The sequence below is a fragment of the Schistocerca piceifrons genome, chromosome 1, assembly GCF_021461385.2.
Source record: "Schistocerca piceifrons isolate TAMUIC-IGC-003096 chromosome 1, iqSchPice1.1, whole genome shotgun sequence".
Taxonomy (NCBI): Eukaryota; Metazoa; Arthropoda; class Insecta; order Orthoptera; family Acrididae; genus Schistocerca; species Schistocerca piceifrons.
Window position 1 is genome coordinate 321,781,320 of NC_060138.1, and position 20,419 is coordinate 321,801,738.

Sequence of the window (20,419 nt, forward strand, 5' to 3'; positions counted from 1 at the left end):
AACAGTCGAGGTCGAACTGTGCAGGTAACGGTGCTACCTTTTATTCTGTGAGTTATTCATGACAGTATTTGATGTATACATCCAAGTCGCATGTATTAGTATCTGAAATGATATGTATATCAGCACCAAAAACCTTTCTATTCTTGAATCTTGTTCGACATTTATAAGAAATTTGTATGGCTGTGAAACCCGGAACTTTGCCTTTCGCGGGCAAGTGCTCTACATTTTTTTTTTTTTTAAATCTTTGTGTTTGGTCGTTGCGGACGTTACAAGACATCCTGTTCAAGTTCGATGGTTGATCCTTCCACTCAGTTTTTTTATTACAGAGGCCAACCGGCTCTCTGACCGAACACGCTACCGTGCCGGCTGATCATCTGAGCTACCGAAGCACGACTCACGCCCGGTCTCACAGCTTTACTTCTGCCAGTATCTCGTCTCCTACCTTCCAAACTTTACAGAAGCTCTTCTGCGAACCTTGCAGAACTAGCACTCCTGAAAGAAAGGATATTGCGGAGACATGGCTTAGCCACAGCCTGGGGGATGTTTCCAGACTGTCAGAAACCAGACTGTCCCGTGTTTTTAGTTGTCTATTGTTTTTCTGCTTCCTGTGTATTTTATTAGCACCATCAACTCTTTGTTTTATGTTTTAAGTTCCACAATTTTCCGCCATTTTACCATTTAAGTCACCGATTTTATCGCCAGCTTTTATTATTTATTGTCTTTATCTTTTTAAAACAAATTCTGTAGGCTGAAGAGCGGCGTATTAAGCTGCTGCCATCCCGCCCCCTTTTGGGGTAATTTAAACTCAATAAAGAAAAAAAAAGAAATCTGTGAAACCCGTTACATAACATGTGCTACTTTTGTCTATTTGTAACAGATTAACAGATTTTGAATTAAAGGGCGTAGGATGTCAAACGGGCCAACTTGGAGCAGGAGAGCCACCGCGGACATTTTAATTTCCACTGTGTATACTTTTACAAATGAGTTATAAAACTTTGTCAGCATGACCAGGAAGGATTCAGGATCCACACTCATAGCAGTGGAGGTTCAAAAACATAGCAAAATATTTTATTTTACATGTGAAATTTCATAATTTTTTCACTTACTATTGCTGCATTTGTTGCTATAGGTACACTTTTCTTCATAAGTAAGAGAGCTAGAATTTTCCAAATCTATTAAAAACTGTTGTAAAAATTCAGACAATTAACTATAAAACTTGAGTTTTTTCTAAACATGAAGTTTAAAATGTAGCAGCTCATCCATTTTTTTCGTAAAGTAAATGAATTTTTGAGCTTCATACATCTGGAAGTATGTAGAATGAAATTTTCATTCTACAGCGGAGCGTGCGCTGATATGAAACTTCCTCGCAGATTAAAACTGTGTGTCGGACCAAGACTCGAACTCGGGACCTTTGCCTTCCGCGGGCAAGTGCTCCACCAACTTTTTTTTTTTTTTTAATTCTCATTTTGTTCGTTTTCGTTCGTTGTATGTGCACGGGGCGGACGTCGTAAGACATCCGTTTAAGTTCGTCTTTGATCGGTTATCTCAGTTTATTTATTACGGAGGGCTGCTAACCCTCTGACCGAACACGCTGAGCTACCGTGCCGGCGACTGAGCTACTCTAGCACGACTCACGCCCCGTCCTCACAGCTTTAATTCCGCCAGCACCTCGTCTCCTACCTTCCAAACTTCACAGAAGCTCTCCTGCGAAATTCGAGTCTCGGTCCGGCACACAGTTTTAATCTGCCAGGAAGTTTTACCTGTACGTATGGTTTGTATGCTGTGCAAAATTCATCGAAGAATCTCTGTTACTTATGATGAAAAGTGTACCTATAGCAACAAATGCGGCCAATAGTAAGTGAAAAAATTATGAAATTTCACATGTAGAAAATTTTTTGTTATGTTTTTGAACTTCCACTGCTACGAATGTGAATCCTGAATCCTTCCTGGTTATGCTGACAAAGTTTTACGAATTTATTTGTAAAAATATAGATAGTGGAAATTAAAATGTCCTGTGGTGTCTGTCCTGCTCCAAGTAAGCCCGTTTGACATACTACCACCCTTAAACGCTAAGCATGTCATGAGAGTTCAGAAAAAAATTGTGTCTGTTTTTAAGCAACCGCACTGCATTTTTAAATTCTTTCCAGTAGTTGTATACATAATTATTTGTTCTAGCAACAGTAATCTGATTTCTTAGCGTGCATGAATTTCTTATTAAACATATGCCTCTCTTAGGCATTGTTATGCTTCTGTTACGTACGATTTGACGTTTCATGGGATCCTCAGCATTCGTGTCTTTAGGATGTTCACCAGGTTTTATGGTGGTAACTATAGCAGATCGTTTTTAGTAAAAGTTCTGTCCCATGAGATGTGTCATAGGCATCGACACTGAATGGAACAAGAAGTTTAAAAATGATTTAATATCGTATGATGCCGGCCAACATCCAGATTTCAAAATTCCCTGACTTACATAGCAGTAAAATCATGTTTCTCTGTTCAGTCTTCTTTTGCTTTTGCCTTAATTTCGTATCTACACGGAGTCGGCACGTTAATTGTCAGAACTGAGATTTTTAATGTAGACGCCGGCCAGATGCCCTCCCCATCCCTTTACCTGCAGGACGGAATATGTGTACCCAACCAACTGCATCTAATGTTATCCATGTGAATGTCTGCGAACATTGTGAATGTTTGCGTATCGTGCAACTGGTGCGTTATGTGGTACCAGCGCGGTATCCACCTAGTAGGATGCGGGAAGCTGCCAAAAAGCCACATCCAGGCTGGCCGCTCCTTCTAGAAAATCGAAAGCGGCGTGCGAACGCGTGTGGCTATCCGAGTGGGTAGAATATCTCACTTCCATACTGGAAAATATAATGCCATGAGAAAATCGCACGATGAGTACTAATTAATTTTCATTTTTTCTTAATTTCAGTCTTAATATTTCTAAAACAGTACTTGCAACACCCATGACTACATAACATTCCCCAATGTTTCTTTATTGTTCCATTAGGTTTCGGAAACAGAATTATTCTTACATTTTTTCATAATATTCTTCTCAATTCTTCCCTAGTTTTTTTTAATTCAGCGTCTGCATCTCACTGAAATATATAATTGTCAGTTTGTCAAAAACTCTTATGAACCACCTATCGTGTTTTTTTTAATTCACAATGTAGGCGTGTTTACATCATCATATTTTGCATTATCATGCTCATTTCATTTTTAGTAAGGTATAGAGATGTCACAGTAAGATTCTGGTTATCAAGATCACATAGAAACCGAATACAGTTGTAAATCGCAATTTAAAATACTTAGCATAATACATGCTAAGGTAGTTGTTAATTTTTTTTTGTCATCAGTCTACTGACTGGTTTGATGCGGCCCGCCACGAATTCCTTTTCTGTGCTAACCTCTTCATCTCAGAGTAGCACTTGCAACCTACGTCCTCAGTTATTTGCTTGACGTATTCCAATCTCTGTCTTCCTCTACAGTTTTTGCCCTCTACAGCTTCCTCTAGTACCATGAAAGTCATTCCCTCATGTCTTAGCAGATGTCCTATCATCCTGTCCCTTCTCCTTATCAGTGTTTTCCACATATTCCTTCCCTCTCCGATTCTGCGTAGAACCTCCTCATTCCTTACCTTATCAGTCCACCTAATTTTCAACATTCGTCTATAGCACCACATCTCAAATGCTTCGATTCTCTTCTGTTCCGGTTTTCCCACAGTCCATGTTTCACTACCATGCAATGCTGTACTCCAGACGTACATCCTCAGAAATTTCTTCCTCAAATTAAGGCCGGTATTTGATATTAGTAGACTTCTCTTGGCCAGAAATGCCTATTTTGCCATAGCGAGTCTGCTTTTGATGTCCTCCTTGCTCCGTCCGTCATTAGTTATTTTACTGCCTAGGTAACAGAATTCCTTAACTTCATTGACTTCGTGACCATCAATCCTGATGTTAAGTTTCTCGCTGTTCTCATTTCTACTACTTCTCATTACCTTCGTCTTTCTCCGATTTACTCTCAAACCATACTGTGTACTCATTAGACTGTTCATTCCGTTCAGCAGATCATTTAATTCTTCTTCACTTTCACTCAGGATAGCAATGTCATCAGCGAATCGTATCATTGATATCCTTTCACCTCGTATTTTAATTCCACTCCTGAACCTTTCTTTTATTTCCATCATTGCTTCCTCGATGTACATATTGAAGAGTAGGGGCGAAAGGCTACAGCCTTGTCTTACACCCTTCTTAATACGATCACTTCGTTCTTGATCGTCCACTCTTATTATTCCCTCTTGGTTGTTGTACATATTGTATATGACCCGTCTCTCCCTATAGCTTACCCCTACTTTTTTCAGAATCTCGAACAGCTTGCACCATTTTATACTGTAGAACGCTTTTTCCAGATCGACAAATCCTATGAAAATGTCTTGAATTTTCTTTAGCCTAGCTTCCATTATTAGCCGTAACGTCAGAATTGCCTCTCTCGTGCCTTTACTTTTCCTAAAGCCAAACTGATCGTCACCTAGCGCATTCTCAATTTTCTTTTCCATTCTGCTGTATATTATTCTTGTAAGCAGCTTCGATGCATGAGCTGTTAAGCTGATTGTGCGATAATTCTCGCACTTGTCAGCCCTTGCCGTCTTCGGAATTTTGTGGATGATGCTTTTCCGAAAGTCAGATGGTATATCGCCAGACTCATATACTCTACACACCAACGTGAATAGTCGTTTTGTTTCCACTTCCGCCAATGATTTTAGAAATTCTGATGGAATGTTATCTATCCCTTCTGCCTTATTTGACCGTAAGTCCTCCAAAGCTCTTTGAAATTCCGATTCTAATACTGGATCCCCTATCTCTTCTCAATCGACTCCTTTTTCTTCTTCTATCACATCAGACAACTCTTCACCCTCATAGAGGCTTTCAATGTATTCTTTCCACCTATCTGCTCTCTCCTCTGCATTTAACAGTGAAATTCCCGTTGCACTCTTAATGTTACCACCGTTGCTTTTCATGTCACCAAAGGTTGTTTTGACTTTCCTGTATGCTGAGTCTGTTCTTCCGACAATCATATCTTTTTCGATGTCTTCCCATTTTTCCTGCAGCCATTTCGTCTTAGCTTCCCTGCGCTTCCTATTTATTTCATTCCTCAGCGACTTGTATTTCTGTATTCCTGATTTTCCCGGAACATGTTTGTACTTCCTCCTTTCATCAATCAACTGAAGTATTTCTTCTGTTACCCATGGTTTCTTTGCAGCTACCTTCTTTGCACCGATGTTTTCCTTCCCAACTTCTCTGATAGCCCTTTTTAGAGATGTCCATTCCTCTTCAACTGTACTGCCTACTGCACTATTCCTTATTGCTGTATCTATAGCGTTAGAGAACTTCAAACGTATCTCGTCTTTCTTAGTACTTCCGTATCCCACTTCTTTGCGTATTGATACTTCCTGACTAATGTCTTGAACTTTAGCCTACTCTTCACCACTACTATATTGTGATCTGAATCTATATCTGCTCCTGGGTACGCCTTACAATCCAGTATCTGATTTCGGAATCTCTGTCTGACCATGATGTAATCTAATTGAAATCTTCCCGTATCTCCCGGCCTTTTCCAAGTATACCTCCTCTTGTGATTCTTGAACAGGGTATTCACTATTACTAGCTGAAACTTGTTACAGAACTCAATTAGTCTTTCTCCTCTTTCATTCCTTGTCCCAAGCCCATATTCTCCTGTAATCTTTTCTTCTACTCCTTCCCCTACAACTGCATTCCAGTCGCCCATGACTATTAGATTTTCGTCTCCCTTTACATACTGCATTACGCTTCCAATATCCTCATACACTTTCTCTATCTGTTCATCTTCAGCTTGCGACGTCGGCATGTATACCTGAACTATCGTTGTCGGTGTTGGTCTGCTGTCGATTCTGATTAGAATAACCCGGTCACTGAACTGTTCACAGTAACACACCCTCTGCCCTACCTTCCTATTCAAAACGAATCCTACACCTGTTATACCATTTTCTGCTGCTGTTGATATTAGCCGATACTCATCTGACCATAAATCCTTGTCTTCATTCCACTTCACTTCACTGACCCCTACTATATCTAGATTGAGCCTTTGCATTTCCCTTTTCAGATTTTCTAGTTTCCCTACCACGTTCAAGCTTCTGACCGACTCGTAGAACGTTATCCTTCCGTTGATTATTCAATCTTTTTCTCATGGTATCCTCCCCCTTGGCAGTCCCCTCCCGGAGATCCGAATGGGGGACTATTCCGGAATCTTTTGACAATGGAGAGATCATCATGACACTTCTTCAATTACAGGCCACATGTCCTGTGGATACACGTTACGTGTCTTTAATGCAGTGGTTTCCAGTGCCTTCTGCATCCTCATGTCGTTGATCATTGTTAATAAGGATGATTAATTCCGTATCAATCTTTATCAGAGCCATTTCCCACACTGGTTTCTTGCCACAGTATGATTATTCCCATGATTCTAGTTTTGGTACCTGAACTGTTGTGAAATATGTTGTTATGAAAGGCAGGAGCGTTCCCTTACATAATATTTAATATTACTCACATTGTTAATAAAATTTGTGCAAATTTTGAAGTTTCCTGGTTTTGTACCTCAATTAATCTCCACAACGTCTTTTCCAGAATTCTCATGGCTGCTCACAAGAGACAAGAATCCCAGCAGTGAAACAATCCAACGGATGTTCTCAGTTTTAGACAAAAACAACCTGGAAACAAAGTCATACATCAAAACAAACCAAAACTGTAACAATTAACTGTCGACCAACCAACTCTAGATCGACCGTTTGAAACTATCTTAATAGCCACTGCAATCATATTTTTATGTCTCTTACAAAATATTGCTACAATAACACTTTTCGATGTAAAATAAGTATTCATAAGAGATGTATTCCTTGAAACAAATCAAATTAATGTCTTCGTTTGTTATATAGAATTGTAGTTGACACTGATTTAGTTTTAGCAGAAATTTTCAAAGCATCCAATATATTTCTACTTTCTATGTTCAGAGTGGTCGTGAGCAAGTAAACGTAAGTGCAAGACCGCTTTATGGCCTCACACAGAGTGAATATATGTATTTTGAAAAGTGAAAAATCGAAAAATTGTGGACAATGTTAAAGTTATACATAGTAAGCGAGTCATGAATTGGTGATTGTTTTTATCTGGACTGATTGTTTTAACAACTGTATCTCATCACCTCCGGCAACTACGTTTCATCTGTAGCTAAAGAAAATAAAAGAAACTCATAGATCGTAATTCTAGTTTCTAGGAGTATTAAAAGTTCTTTTTGATTATCTGCGTCCGTGTATATCATGAAATAGCTCTTCCAGGCACTAAAAGTAGCTAAGAAAATTGAATTACCTATATCACTTTTGTGTCTGTGAGACACCCAAATGTATTTTTTTTCTTTTTTTGTAAACTGTCACCATTTTATTTCAATGTGGAGTGAAAAGTGTTTACATCACAAATCCTTGAAAAGGTACTGTGTAATGAAATATATTCAAATACAATTATTACACTAAATTAGCTACGTTTATTTTTTGATAGTAGCCTCTGGAAAATAAGTGTGAGTAAAATGAAGTTTTGGTTGTAATGTTCTCTTACAAGACGAGATGGGTTACAATGAGAAAGCGATCCTCCGAACTTTGAACGGAATTACTTTGGCCGTTAAAGTAGGATCAGCATTTAAACGTGGACTCCAAACCATTGCAACTTGATATCTTTCGTACGTACCAATTAGCGGTGAAGGAAGCGGTATGTGACAGAGGAAAGTCCTTGGACAGATAGAGTATAAAACCTCAGATCACTCGATTTGACACTTAGCCTTTACGTCACCTCTCAATACCAACTTCTGAAAAAGAAACCGTAATTTCATCGTTATTACATCAAAGAAATATGCAGTCGCTCTGGGTTACTGGGTACCTATATCTTAGGTTCTTCGAAGACCCACCTCGTGATGGTACAGTGATACATAAATGAGGCAGCTGCTATTTACAATATTTTATTACAAACTGTATTTAAGACAGCGAACATATCTAAGAACTTGCCGTTTCACAATTTTTTTCTCCACCAGCCCTCTGATTTGACGTGACCCACCACGAATTCCTCTACTGCGCTAATCTTTTCATTTCAAGATAGCGCTTAGCACAACGTCCCCAATTATTTGTTTGGTATATTCCAGCCTCTGTTGTCTCCAACTGTTTTTACCTTCTACAGCTCAAGTCGTACCAACATGTTCGTCTTGTTGTCTTGTTCTCCGGCGTTGCTGTGGAGAACCTCATTCTTTACCTTATCAGTTCACCAGGTTTTTAACATCCTTCTGTAGCACCACATATAAAAGTCTTCTATTCTCTTCTTTTCTGGTTTTCCTACTGCCCATGATTCACTATCCATGATTCACTTACATACACTCATAGAAGCAACAGAATACCTTCAACGACTAGAGGTAAGACATTCATATCCAAAGGACATGTACATTAGTATGTTCTGCAGAAATGATTAGCATTTTCGTCACATCGGTTCAGCGTGTGCCCCGTTGCCTAGTAGGCACAGGGTCCACCATGGGCCCAGATAACTTGTTCCATGCGTGATGGCATCGACGCGTATAAGGCGCGAATGGCGTCCTGTGGTGTAGTCATTCATGCCGTATTCACCTGGTTAAAATGTTTATCTTTGGTGGTCGGCTCTGTGTCACAGCGCTTCACCCGTCGATCACCATACCCCACACACACATTTCCAATTGGCCACATGTCTGGTGATGTGGCGGGCCGTGGCAAAAGGCTGACATCCCGTAACATCAAGAAGGCACGTCTTCGTGCAGCAACACGTGCTCGTGCAGTAGCTTGCTGAAAAATGGCGTCTGAAGTGTTGTGCAGGACCGATATGGCTACGGGTCGCAGGACATTCACATAGGTCACACTGGCCACAGCGCCCTGGACACGCACCAGCTGTGACCTGTGGTTGTGCCCAATAGCACCCCACATCATAAGGCCTCGAGCTGGCGCTTTATGTCTTGTGCGAAAGCAGTCACTGTGCTGCCGCTCAGCCTGTCTGTGGCGAACCAAACTGCGGCCATCATTTTCAAACAAACAGATCCTGGATTCGTCCGAAAACACTATCTGATGCCGTTCCTGTCCCCAGTGATGTCGTTCCATACGCCAGTGCCGAGCAGCACGTTTCTGCACATTCGTCAAATGTAGGTGTAGGAGTGGATGACGCGCACGTAAGCCGTACCACATAATAAACGTCGACGGACTGTCTCCCCTGATAGTGTACGACGGGTTACATTGTTCCACTTTGCGCCAGAGTCGAGGAGGACGCAGATCTGTCCTGCAACGCCATTCGAATGAGGTCTGGGTGGTGCGACCACACCCATCTCGTCGTCTTCTACGTCGACGGTAGTTACTTGACGTGTGTAACTTTTTCCTGTCAGGGGCGTGAAATAGAGCCTAACATGGTAATTGTGTCGAAACTGTCTGTGCCCATATTCATTGGAGCCGATTTCATGTGTCAAAATCGTGTTACACTTAATATGGACGAAGGGTATATGTTGCTCTGGAAGGTACGTCTTACTTTTGAGGAAAAATTCAGACATGAAAATTGCCAGGCGTTTACAAACAATAGACTTAGCGAATGGATCTGTATCAATCGGATGAGGGACATCCCCGGTAAAGGTGAACAGAAGAAATAATAGCCGCAGATGACGAAGTAATGGTGGAAATCCATCGAGAAATATACAGCAAATTGCTACAAGTAAGGTATATTTCAGAAACAGACAAAGCCGAATTAGAGGTAGTATTACGATAAAATGCTTAGATATCTATATCAAAATTAGGTGGCTTAGAAATTTTTAGTACGAATTTAAGATTAGAGATTTCAAGCCATTTAGAGTACCGCCTTATACTATTCCGTTGAGTTACCGAAGACAAACATTTTTAGAATTACACTAGATGCTAGATGATGATATTATTGAAACTTCAACTTGGACGTACAACAGCCCACTGTAGATTGTGGATAAGAAGGATGGAAGTATTAGGTTGGCCACTGATGCACAACAGATAAATTCCGTTATGATTCTTGAAACCGATCGTCCAGAAAACCTGGTAGAGCTTTGACAAAAGTTCTTTGGGATCAAGATTTTCTCTTTCTTAGATTTGAGTACTAGCGTGCGGCAAATAGAACTAACACCTGAATGTAGAAATTATAAGGCTTTTATCGCGTTTGGACGATGCTATCAGTTCAAAAGGCTCCCTTTCGGATTGAACATATCCTCTGCTGCCTTTATAAGAGGTTTAGGAACTATGTTGGATAAAGAGCTCCAACAGCGTCTCATCTGTTATGCCGTCCGCCCCCGGTAGCTGAGTGGTCAGCGCGACAGAATGTCAATCCAAAGGGCCTGGGTTCGATTCCCGGCTGGGTCGGAGATTTTCTCCGCTCAGGGACTGGGTGTTGTGTTGTCCTAACCATCATCATTTCATCCCCATCGACGCGCAAGTCGCCGAAGTGGCGTCAAATCGAAAGACTTGCACCAGGCGAACGGTCTACCCGACGAGAGGCACTCGTCACACGACATTTCATTTCATTTCATCTGTTATGCCGATGACATATTAGTAGCTGAACCATCATAGAAACTTCATAATGAGGTGCTCAATAAATTGCTAAGGACATTAAAAGGATATGGAGTAACTGTGAACATACTGAAGTCCAATTCTGGGAATAAAAAGGTTGAGTTTTTAGACCATATTATTAGTGAACAGGGAATTGAACCAAACCCTAGCAAACTGAAAGCAATACTAAATTTAGGCACTCCGTCCAGCACAAAGATTTACGTGGATTCTTGGGGCTCATTAACTTCTACAATAAGTTCATTCGGATAGAAACTCTTGCTACCCAACGTTCACGCGCGTTAACTGGTAAAAAGATGCCCTGGATGTGGGATGCTCAAGCAGAACAGGAGTTCCAACAACTAAAAAAGTCATTGTAAAGGCTCCAATTTTAGTGCATCCCGATATGACGAATGAATTCTGTGTGGCAACAGACAGTGCTAAAACAGGCTTAGGTGCGATGCTCTTTCAACAATACGAAGAAGACGGAAAATGGATAAGAAAAAATTGGAAATTTGTCGTAAGGACTTATGGGACCGAACTGCTGAGGTCATCAGTCCCTAAGCTTACACACTACTTCATCTAACTTTAACTTACGCTAAGGACGACACACACACCCATGCCCGAGGCAGGACTCGAAACTCCGACGAGGTGAGCCGCGAGGACCGTGACAATACGCCTCAGACCACGTGGGTACCTCGCGCGGCAAAGTGAATAAGAAAAACGATAGCTTTTGCTAATCGAGTACTTACCAAATGTGATAAAAATTACTCAGTCATTGACTTGGAAGCCTTGGCAGTAGTTTGTGGGTTTCGTAGGTTCAGCTACTTCCTGTTTTGTCGAAAAACGAATGTATTTACTGACCATAAGGACATAGGATCTATGTTAAGTGCAAAGCTATTGCCAGGACGATAAGGTCGGTGGATGTTAACTTTACAGGAATATGATTTTTGGATCACCTACATGAGTGGTCCATTAAACATAGCTCATACCCCATCCAGATTGCCGGAACGAGTTAACGAAAGCAGAGTGAAAAATGTGCCATTTGAAAATTACGTCACCAATACATTAAAACAGTTAGGCAGGGAACCAGATAAAGACCCATATCTCGCCACAGTTAAAACTAAGTGGGAAAACTGTGGATCAAGGGCCATTAGACAGTTCTATGTCATAAAGGACAATGCCTTGTGCTACAGACGTAACACAGGTACAAGTTTATAGTTGCGCGCATACCACAGGATCTCATAAATAGGGATTATTGGTATACTCATTTGAGTAACAGTTATTGTGGTCCTAAGAATGTTTTTTTTTAAATTAAAGATGTCTTGTCACTTCACAAATATGGGACGAATAATCAGACAGTTTCTGGCCAAACGTAAGAAATGCCAAAGAGAAAAACATTTAACTTTTAAAACGAGACAACCAATGTTCCCTATCACTCCGGAGAAACTGAGACACATAGCAGCAACAGAGCTCATGGGCCCATTATCTCATACACAGAGAAGTCATGTATTCATTTTTGTTGTCCTAGAATTAATGTCGAAATATAACACATTTACCGCCTTGAAGAAAGCGACTTGGAACATTATCAGCCAAACTCTGACACAAGGATTTCCTTCGACAGGTTGGTCATGTGCATAAAATGCTGTAGGACAATGGGCCACAATATCGTTCAGCACAATGGCAAAACAGTCTCCAAAGGCATGAGATTAAACCCATTTATACACTATGTGATCAAAAGCATCCAGGCACCCGGCTAAAAGTGGCTTACAAGTTCGTGGTACCCTCCATCGGTAATACTGGAATTCAATACGGTGTTGACCCACCCATAGCCCTGATGACAGCTTCCACTCTCGCAAGTATAAGTTCAATCAGGTGCTGGAAGGTTTCTTGGGGAATGGCAGCCCATTCTTCACGGAGTGCTGGGCTCAGGAGAGGTATCGATGTCGGTCGGTGAGGCCTGGCACGAAGTCGGCGTTCTATCAGGACTCTGTGCAGGCCAGTCCATTACAGGGATGTTATTGTCGTATAAAAACTCCGCCACAGGCGCTACATTACGAAGAAGTGCTCGATCGTGTTGAAGGATGCAATTGCCATCACTTAATTGCTCTTCAGCAGTGGGAAACAAGAAGGTGCTTAAAACATCAGTGTAGGCCTTTGCCGTGATAGTGCCACACAAAACAACAACGGGTACAAGCCACCTCCATGAAAAACACAACCACACCATAACACCACCTCCTCCGTATTTTACTGTTGACACTACACACGCTGGCAGATGACGTTCACCAGGCATTCGCCATACCCACACCCTGCCATCGGACCGCCAAATTGTGTACCGTGAATGGTCACTCCACACAACGTTTTTCCACTGTTTAATTGTCCAATGTTTACGCTCCTTACACCAAGCAAGGCGTCGTTTGGTACTTACCAGCGTGATGTGTCGCTTATGAGCAGCCGCTCGACCATGAAATTTAAGTTTTCTCACCTCCCGCCTGACTTGCAGTGGATACTGATGCAGTCTGGAATTCCTGTGTGTGCCTATCACGCTTTATGACCCTCTTCAACTCCAGGCGGTCTCTGTCAGTCAACAGACAAGGTCGGCCTGTACACTTTTGTGCTGTACGTTTCACCTCACGTATCCATTTCACTATCAAATTGGAAATAATGGACGTAGGAATGTTTAGGAGTGTGGATATCTCGTGTACAGACGTATGACACAAGTGCCATCCAATAACCTGACCACATTCGAAGTCCGTGAGTTCCGCGGAGCGCCCCATTCTGCTCTCTGACGACGTCTGTGGTCGCTGAAATGGGGTACCTGGCAGTAGGTGCCAGCAAAATGCACGTAATATGAAAAACATGTGTTTTTGGGGGCGTCCGGATACTTTTGATCACATAGTGTATTTCCAAATACAACCAACCCGGCTGTACAAAGGATAAAGGATTCCACGATGTGCAAAATGAAATGCCACATAGAAATACTTTATTACATCCAATAACAGTTCTGAAAAATAAAACGGCACTGGAAAAAATCCGGGAAATAATTAAATTCCCACCAATAACCAGAGTGAAAACTTCAGCATCTAGTAAAATTGCCCCTCAACAATTTGAAGGCTATGACGTTGAACCAGGCGGACAAAACGGCAACCTCACTAGTATTTGCACTAGCACAAAAAGCACTTGTGAAATCCCACCATCTCCCTAACAAAAAAAAGAAAGCATCAAATCCATAAATTCTTTTCGGTATATAAAGGCCCTTTGGAAGTAAGTAAAGAGGTTCACGATAATGCAGTCAAATTGATTAACCTAAAGACAGGAAAATCATTGGGCTTGTACCATGTGATTCAGTTGAAAGTGTATAAAGGGTAAAACATTAAATTTTAGCACCCCAAGAAAAATTAGATGTATCAGATATCATGCACAACTGGCCATTAAAATTGATACACCAAAAAGAAATTGAGATGATAAACGGGTATACTTTGGACAAATATATTATACTAGAATTGACACGTGATTACATTTTCACACAATTTAGGTGCATAGATCTTGAGAAATCAGTACCCAGAACAACCACCTCTGGCCGTAATAACGGCCTTGATACGCCTGGGCATTGAGTCAAACAGAGCTTGGATTGCTTGTACAGGTACAGGTGGCCATGCAGCTTCAACACGATACTACAGTTCATCAAGAGTAGTGACTGGCGTATTGCGACGAGCCAGTTGCTTGGCCATCATTGACCAGAGGTTTTCAATTGGTGAGAGACCTGGAGAATGTGCTGGCCAGAGCAGCAGTTGAACATTTTCTGTATCCAGAAAGGCCCGTACAGGACCGGAAACATGCGGTAGTGCATTATCCTGCTGAAATGTAGGGTTTCGCAGGAATCGAATGAATGGTAGAGACACGGGTCGTAATACATCTGAAATATAACGTCCACTGCTCAAAGTGCTATCAATGCGAACAAGAGGTGACCGAAACGTGTAGCCAATGGCACCCCATACCATCACGCTGGGGTGATACGCCAGTATGGAGATGACGAATACACGCTTCCAATGTGCGTTCACCACACGATGTCTCCAAACACGGATGCGACCATCATGATGCTGTAAACAGAATCTGGATTCATACGTAAAAATGATGTTTTGCCATTCGTGCACCCAGTTTCGTCGTTGAGTACACCATCACAGGCGCTCCTGTCTGTGATGCAGCTTCAAAGGTAATCGCAGCCATGGTCTCCGAGCTGATAGTCCATGCTGCTGCAAACGTTGTCGAACTGTTCGTGCAGGTGGTTGTTGTCTTGCAAACGTCCCCATCTGTTGACTCAGGGATCGAGACGTGGCTGCACGATCCGTTATAGCCATGCGGATAAGATGCCTGTCATCTCGACTGCTAGTGATACGAGGACGTTGGGATTCAGCACGTCGTTCCGTATTACCCTCCTGAACCCACCGATTCCATATTCTGCTAACAGTCATTGGATCTCGACCAACGCGAGCAGCAATGTCGCGATACGATAAACCGCAATCTCGATAGGCTACAATCAGACCCTTATCAAACTCTGAAACGTGATGGTACGCATTTCTGCTCCTTACACGAGGCATCACAACAACGTTTCACCAGACAATGCCGGTCAACTGCTGTTTGTGTATGAGAAATCGGTTGGAAACTTTCCTCATGTCAGCACGTTGTAGGTGTCGCCACCTTCGCCAACCTTGTGTGAATGCTCTGAAAATCTAATCATTTGCATCTCACAGCATCTTCTTCCTGTCGGTTAAATTTCACGTCTGTAGCACGTCATCTTCGCGGTGTAGCAATTTTAATGGCCAGTAGTGTAATTCCTATGAGAGTAAAATGTAGAAGCCAAAAACTAGGAAAGCTAAGAAAAAAAAAAATTTTTTAAATTATACTTATTAAAACAAATTGGTTAACTTTCTCAGTGTATCATAAAGATAGCTGTGAAGGAAGAACAGTAAAGTAAGAACAAAGGTAATCATCCGAAGAGAAAAAGAGCTATGGGGCCGGCCACAGTGGCCGAGCGGTTCTAGGCGCTTCAGTCTGGAACCACGCGACTGCTACGGTCGCAGGTTCGAAACCTGTCTCGGGCATGGATGTGTGTGATGTCCTTAGGTTAGTTAGGTTTAAGTAGTTCTAAGTTCTAGGGGACATATGACCTCAGCTGTTGAGTCCCATAGTGCTCGGAGCCATTTGAACCATTTTTGAGCTATGGGAAATGAGTGAAAAGAAAGGAGAAAGGTAGAGACTAGTATGTGGATAGTCTGACGAAATAGTAGTCGATTCTCTCTTAAAACTTAGCATAAAATAGAAAGAAATTGATTTTTTGGAAGAGAGGAAGCCACAAAATTATATGTACGAAGTACTGGGTAAGAGGGAAGTATTTATTTGTCGTTTGTGAACAGTTTGTTGAGGAGATATTTATGGGAGTATGAGAAGTATTTATGATTTGTTGAAGTTACCACAAGTTGATGTTAAAAGGAGATGTTAGGGAAATGGTTGGAAGAGATTGTCAGGAGATAAGAATTGAGAGAGAGAATTGAAATATTAAAAGAAACAAGAAACATGTCATTTCTTTGAAATATGTAGATAAAGGGACGTGAGTTTAACACTGGGATGATTTTAGTAAGGGAGAGTAAGGTGGAGGCAGGAAAAATGTTATGAGAGGGAGATAAAGACAATTACAACTGATAAAAGTACAAACTCTACAACAAAGGAACTGGACAGTGGAGAAAGTTTTTAAAAGTGAAACAAGAAGTAGACATACGTATATTGTATTTTGAAGTTCTGTTACAGCTTATGCCAAAAAGAAGAGATTGCAGAGAAAAAGACGCTGCAGTCAGAGTCAAGGTGCGGAGTTTTTATAGTATGATGTACCTGTAGTTAGAAAAAAAAAGGACATAATATTACACAAACGTTCATCACCGTCAATTTTCCTCTTACTAATCATCATGATGAAGATGAGGAAACTACTACGTTTCGAGATGATCGACAGTACGGGAATCTGCAATGAAACCTGGATAGAGTTGACATGTGACATGAGGTAATCTTTATTCAAGCGGAAGTCACATGCAGTCTTCACAACAACAGTTTTGCTAAAGTGATAGATACTTACAACTTCTGTTGAAAACTGATTACAGTAGCATAAGGAATTATGATGGATCTCCATCAAGCTGGAATGGAGGTGGACTTGTTGCATCAAAGACAAACAAATGTTTGAAATCACTGGAAGAATAAGAGGAGATTGTCTGTAACCCAAGATACAGAACACCTGAAATTATCACCATATCATATGGATACCAGCAATTGCGGAACATACCCTGAACACTCACGGGAGTAAGCAAGAGTACGGTCGAAGGATGTCCAATGTAACCTGAAGAACAACCTAATACAGTAAAGGATAAACAACGATTTGAAAGAAAATACTAAATAACGAGGTTAAGAAGGTCTTAAATCCTAATTCCCAGTTCAGAAAAGAACAAAGATAGAAGTTAGATGATAGCAAGACGCAACAATAAAAGAAGATTCAATCGAGAAGATTAGGAAGAAAGAAGACCTGGACCAGAAGAAAAAAAGAAACCTTACTAAATCCTTTCCTATACAAGACCATTAATGCGTCTACCTACCAACAAAAAGTCCATTTTTAACTGTTCTAGCAAAACAAACGTCCAATATATTCCTTATGGCAAATTGCAAGACTTTCAATTCTGACACAGAGAGATGAGAGGCCACTACTCGTACAGGAAACTGGAGACGAATTAATCAACAAAGGACTGGCTTAAAGATTCGAGTATTGATGAAGAATATAAGTTTTTATGCTGCTAATGATAGATCTCCAATATAATTTCGTCATGGGTACATGGAATGTAATAAAGGCAACCAAGCATTCACAATACACACAAAACTTCTGCGATCTTTCTCTCTGCCGTCTGTAATTCCATTCTCAGACAAGACACATTGAGGCACATGAAGATGAGGATGATGACTTTAATGAACCACATTGAAGACATAAGAGAGAAGACTGTCTGTGACAGAATAACGTGTATCTGGTTACATTGAAAACATTGTGGACACAAAGAGTTTGTTATTGTGTAAATATATTTTTTATTTTTGAAAAATTTTGTGTTCAAAGCAGATTTTTTGCTAACAATTCTTTTAAGTATTTGTTTATCTTGACAGACAAATGACATTTTTTGTATGTCATGTTCTGACAACATAACTAGATTAAGAAAACCAATGTGTTGATATTTTCTTTTGATGCTAAGATTCTTGTATGTAACATGTTTGTTGTATATATCTCATGTACAAAAAAAGGATTTTGCATTTTGGTGATGATGATTTGATGTTTGCAGGGTAATTAGTAGGGTTAGAAATTTAATATTTTTCTAAAAGTCAATGGATAATTTATTTCTTCTGTCAGTTATAATGCATGAGTTTAAGAGTTTTGGGGGATATAAATATGTTTGTGATGTTGAATGTAAAAATTAATTGGATCATGCTTGTAAAGTTATGGGAATTGATTTGATAAATTATTTGATAAATTATTGTAAGCAATGAAACTTTCTTGAATTATAATAGCAATATAAGCTACTAATAAACATAGAAATTAAGGTTGAGAATAAGACATAAGTATTGAAAAAGGGGAGGATAATCATAAATGAAGGTTTCCTCAACTTCAATATATCTACATCATCATTTAATGTAAGTCTTGATGTCAAATAAAAATCAGCCTCAAATTTAAAAATTATGAGTGGGACAAATTAGTACATAAATTGAAATAGAATATCTATTTTGTTTCAATTTAAAAATTGAAGCATAGGCAATCATAGATTAGAAAGAAAAGGCTTCGTACTATTTCCAAATTTATTAAGTCAGAAAACTAAAACACATTAAATTTTGGAAAAACATTCGTTTTTTGCTCAGACATGTAGTATATAGTAAATCAATTACGGTGGAAAAACAAAAGAGACTGAAAGAACATCTGTTTCAACTATGACAAATTAAAACAGAGCGTTGGTCAGTGTAAATATATTTCAACTCAGCATTTGAGAACAATTTTGAGCTTACTTCAATCAATTTCTCATCCGTTGATTGTCCCAGCACAAAATCGAACACTGAATGAGGCATATATGTAAGGTGACAGCTTGAATAAATGATAGTTTTGCACCTTACACAAGATTCCCTACATCGTAACAAGTAGATTGAAATGTAACAGCCGGCCGGAGTGGCCGTGCGGTTCTAGGCGCTACATTCTGGAACCGAGCGACCGCTACGGTCGCAGGTTCGAATCCTGCCTCGGGCATGGATGTGTGTGACGTCCTTAGGTTTAAGTAGTTCTAAGTTCTAGGGGACTGATGACCTCAGAAGTTAAGTCCCATAGTGCTCAGAGCCATTTGATCCATTTTTGAAATGTAACATGACCTACTCAGGTCATAATCAGCATATTTGCCTATCGAAATGTTCTATATGTAATGCGAAAAGGTGTGAACTTGATTCGACGGTAATAACACACCAAACCAAAATCTGCATGTCAATGAGCAAAAGATGAAAAAAAAAGACTTTTAGCAGGTTGAGAACTGTGTCGAAGGAGACGGTGAGCAAATCAGATGGTCCAACAAAGGGAGCAGGTGACAACCAGAAAATTGCGTTGGGGAATTTCCAGATTTATGCAAACAGGCCTGAGATACAGATAAATACGGTCGCATTTTCTGATTACATGAAAGGCCTGTGGTGCTCTCGTGATATACGCGTGTATTTTTAGTCGTCAGGAGTGGGCAAAAAAAGTCCGATTGGCTGAAATAAACTCGGGAGGAATAGAAGTGGCGAGGTTACGGCACAGTTTGAAGGTATGCCCTTTGCGATTGGCAGTGTAGTTTGCACGAGATGAAAGGAACGCTTCCATTGGTCTAAAAAGCCATGCCATGAAGCACGAAAGGACACAGGTGGGGTACAGTTTGCTACGAAAGACAGAATACTGAAAACTTTGGGGACTCTCCTCTGAACCAGTGTCAAGTGTAGAACAAAGTGCATCACGCTCTGCACGACGCGAAAAGAGGAATTTTTTGTGAACACTGCGTTAACTTCGGCTGACATCAGCTAGAAATTAGCTAAAGAGTCGTTGAGCTCTGATATCAGAGAAATGAAACAGCCACATATTTAACTGTTCTTACGAGAACTGAGAGGGCATTGGCATTAAATTATACACGCTGCTCCATCTATGAGCGTGTATATCGCCATATTTTCCAGACTAAGAATGAGTCATGTTTTCTCGCCTGACGAGAATCATAGGGCAGTTTCAATTGATAAAATCAGCAATGATTTTGCTCAGTTTTCTATAGGATTTTCAGATGGCGAGGGCAGCCATACAGCCAACAACACGTTACAGCTAAAGGTAAATGCTGCAGGCAGAGATGTAAAAATACTGGATCACCAGCTGGCGTCCATTGTGAACACAAGTAACCTTTAGTAATCTTTTGCTTATCCTGCCACAAAAACTAACCATCCTTCATAGACTTGATTGTCATTCTAAATAGTACCGAACTTACAAACTGGAATCGATTAATTTCATGTAATATTAGCTAACTCATACAGTATTTTACTGTCTAGATGTAAGAAAAAATATTCAAATTTTGTACTGTTGTGCTCGGTGTTATTTCTGCTAATCAAGACGTAATATGTTATCTTGACAATTGTTCTGAAATTGTTATGTCACACTCAATGTAAAATAGTGTGCTTCATTGACAATAATACAGTAAATAAACTAATTTTGTACAGCTA

The 20,419-nt window shown here is 40.4% G+C and overlaps 1 protein-coding gene across 1 annotated transcript in view; it reads left to right on the forward strand.

Moving 5' to 3' along the window:
* The window catches only part of LOC124789958 (lazarillo protein-like), a 49,806-nt gene extending 42,253 nt beyond the window's left edge, over nucleotides 1-7,553 (forward strand). Inside the window, exon 6 of the mRNA XM_047257493.1 lies at nucleotides 6,657-7,553. Within this exon, the coding sequence (XP_047113449.1) occupies nucleotides 6,657-6,787 (131 nt within the window). The 3' untranslated portion in view covers nucleotides 6,788-7,553. The remainder of the gene's footprint in view (nucleotides 1-6,656) is intronic.
* Nucleotides 7,554-20,419: the final 12,866 nt, after the last annotated feature.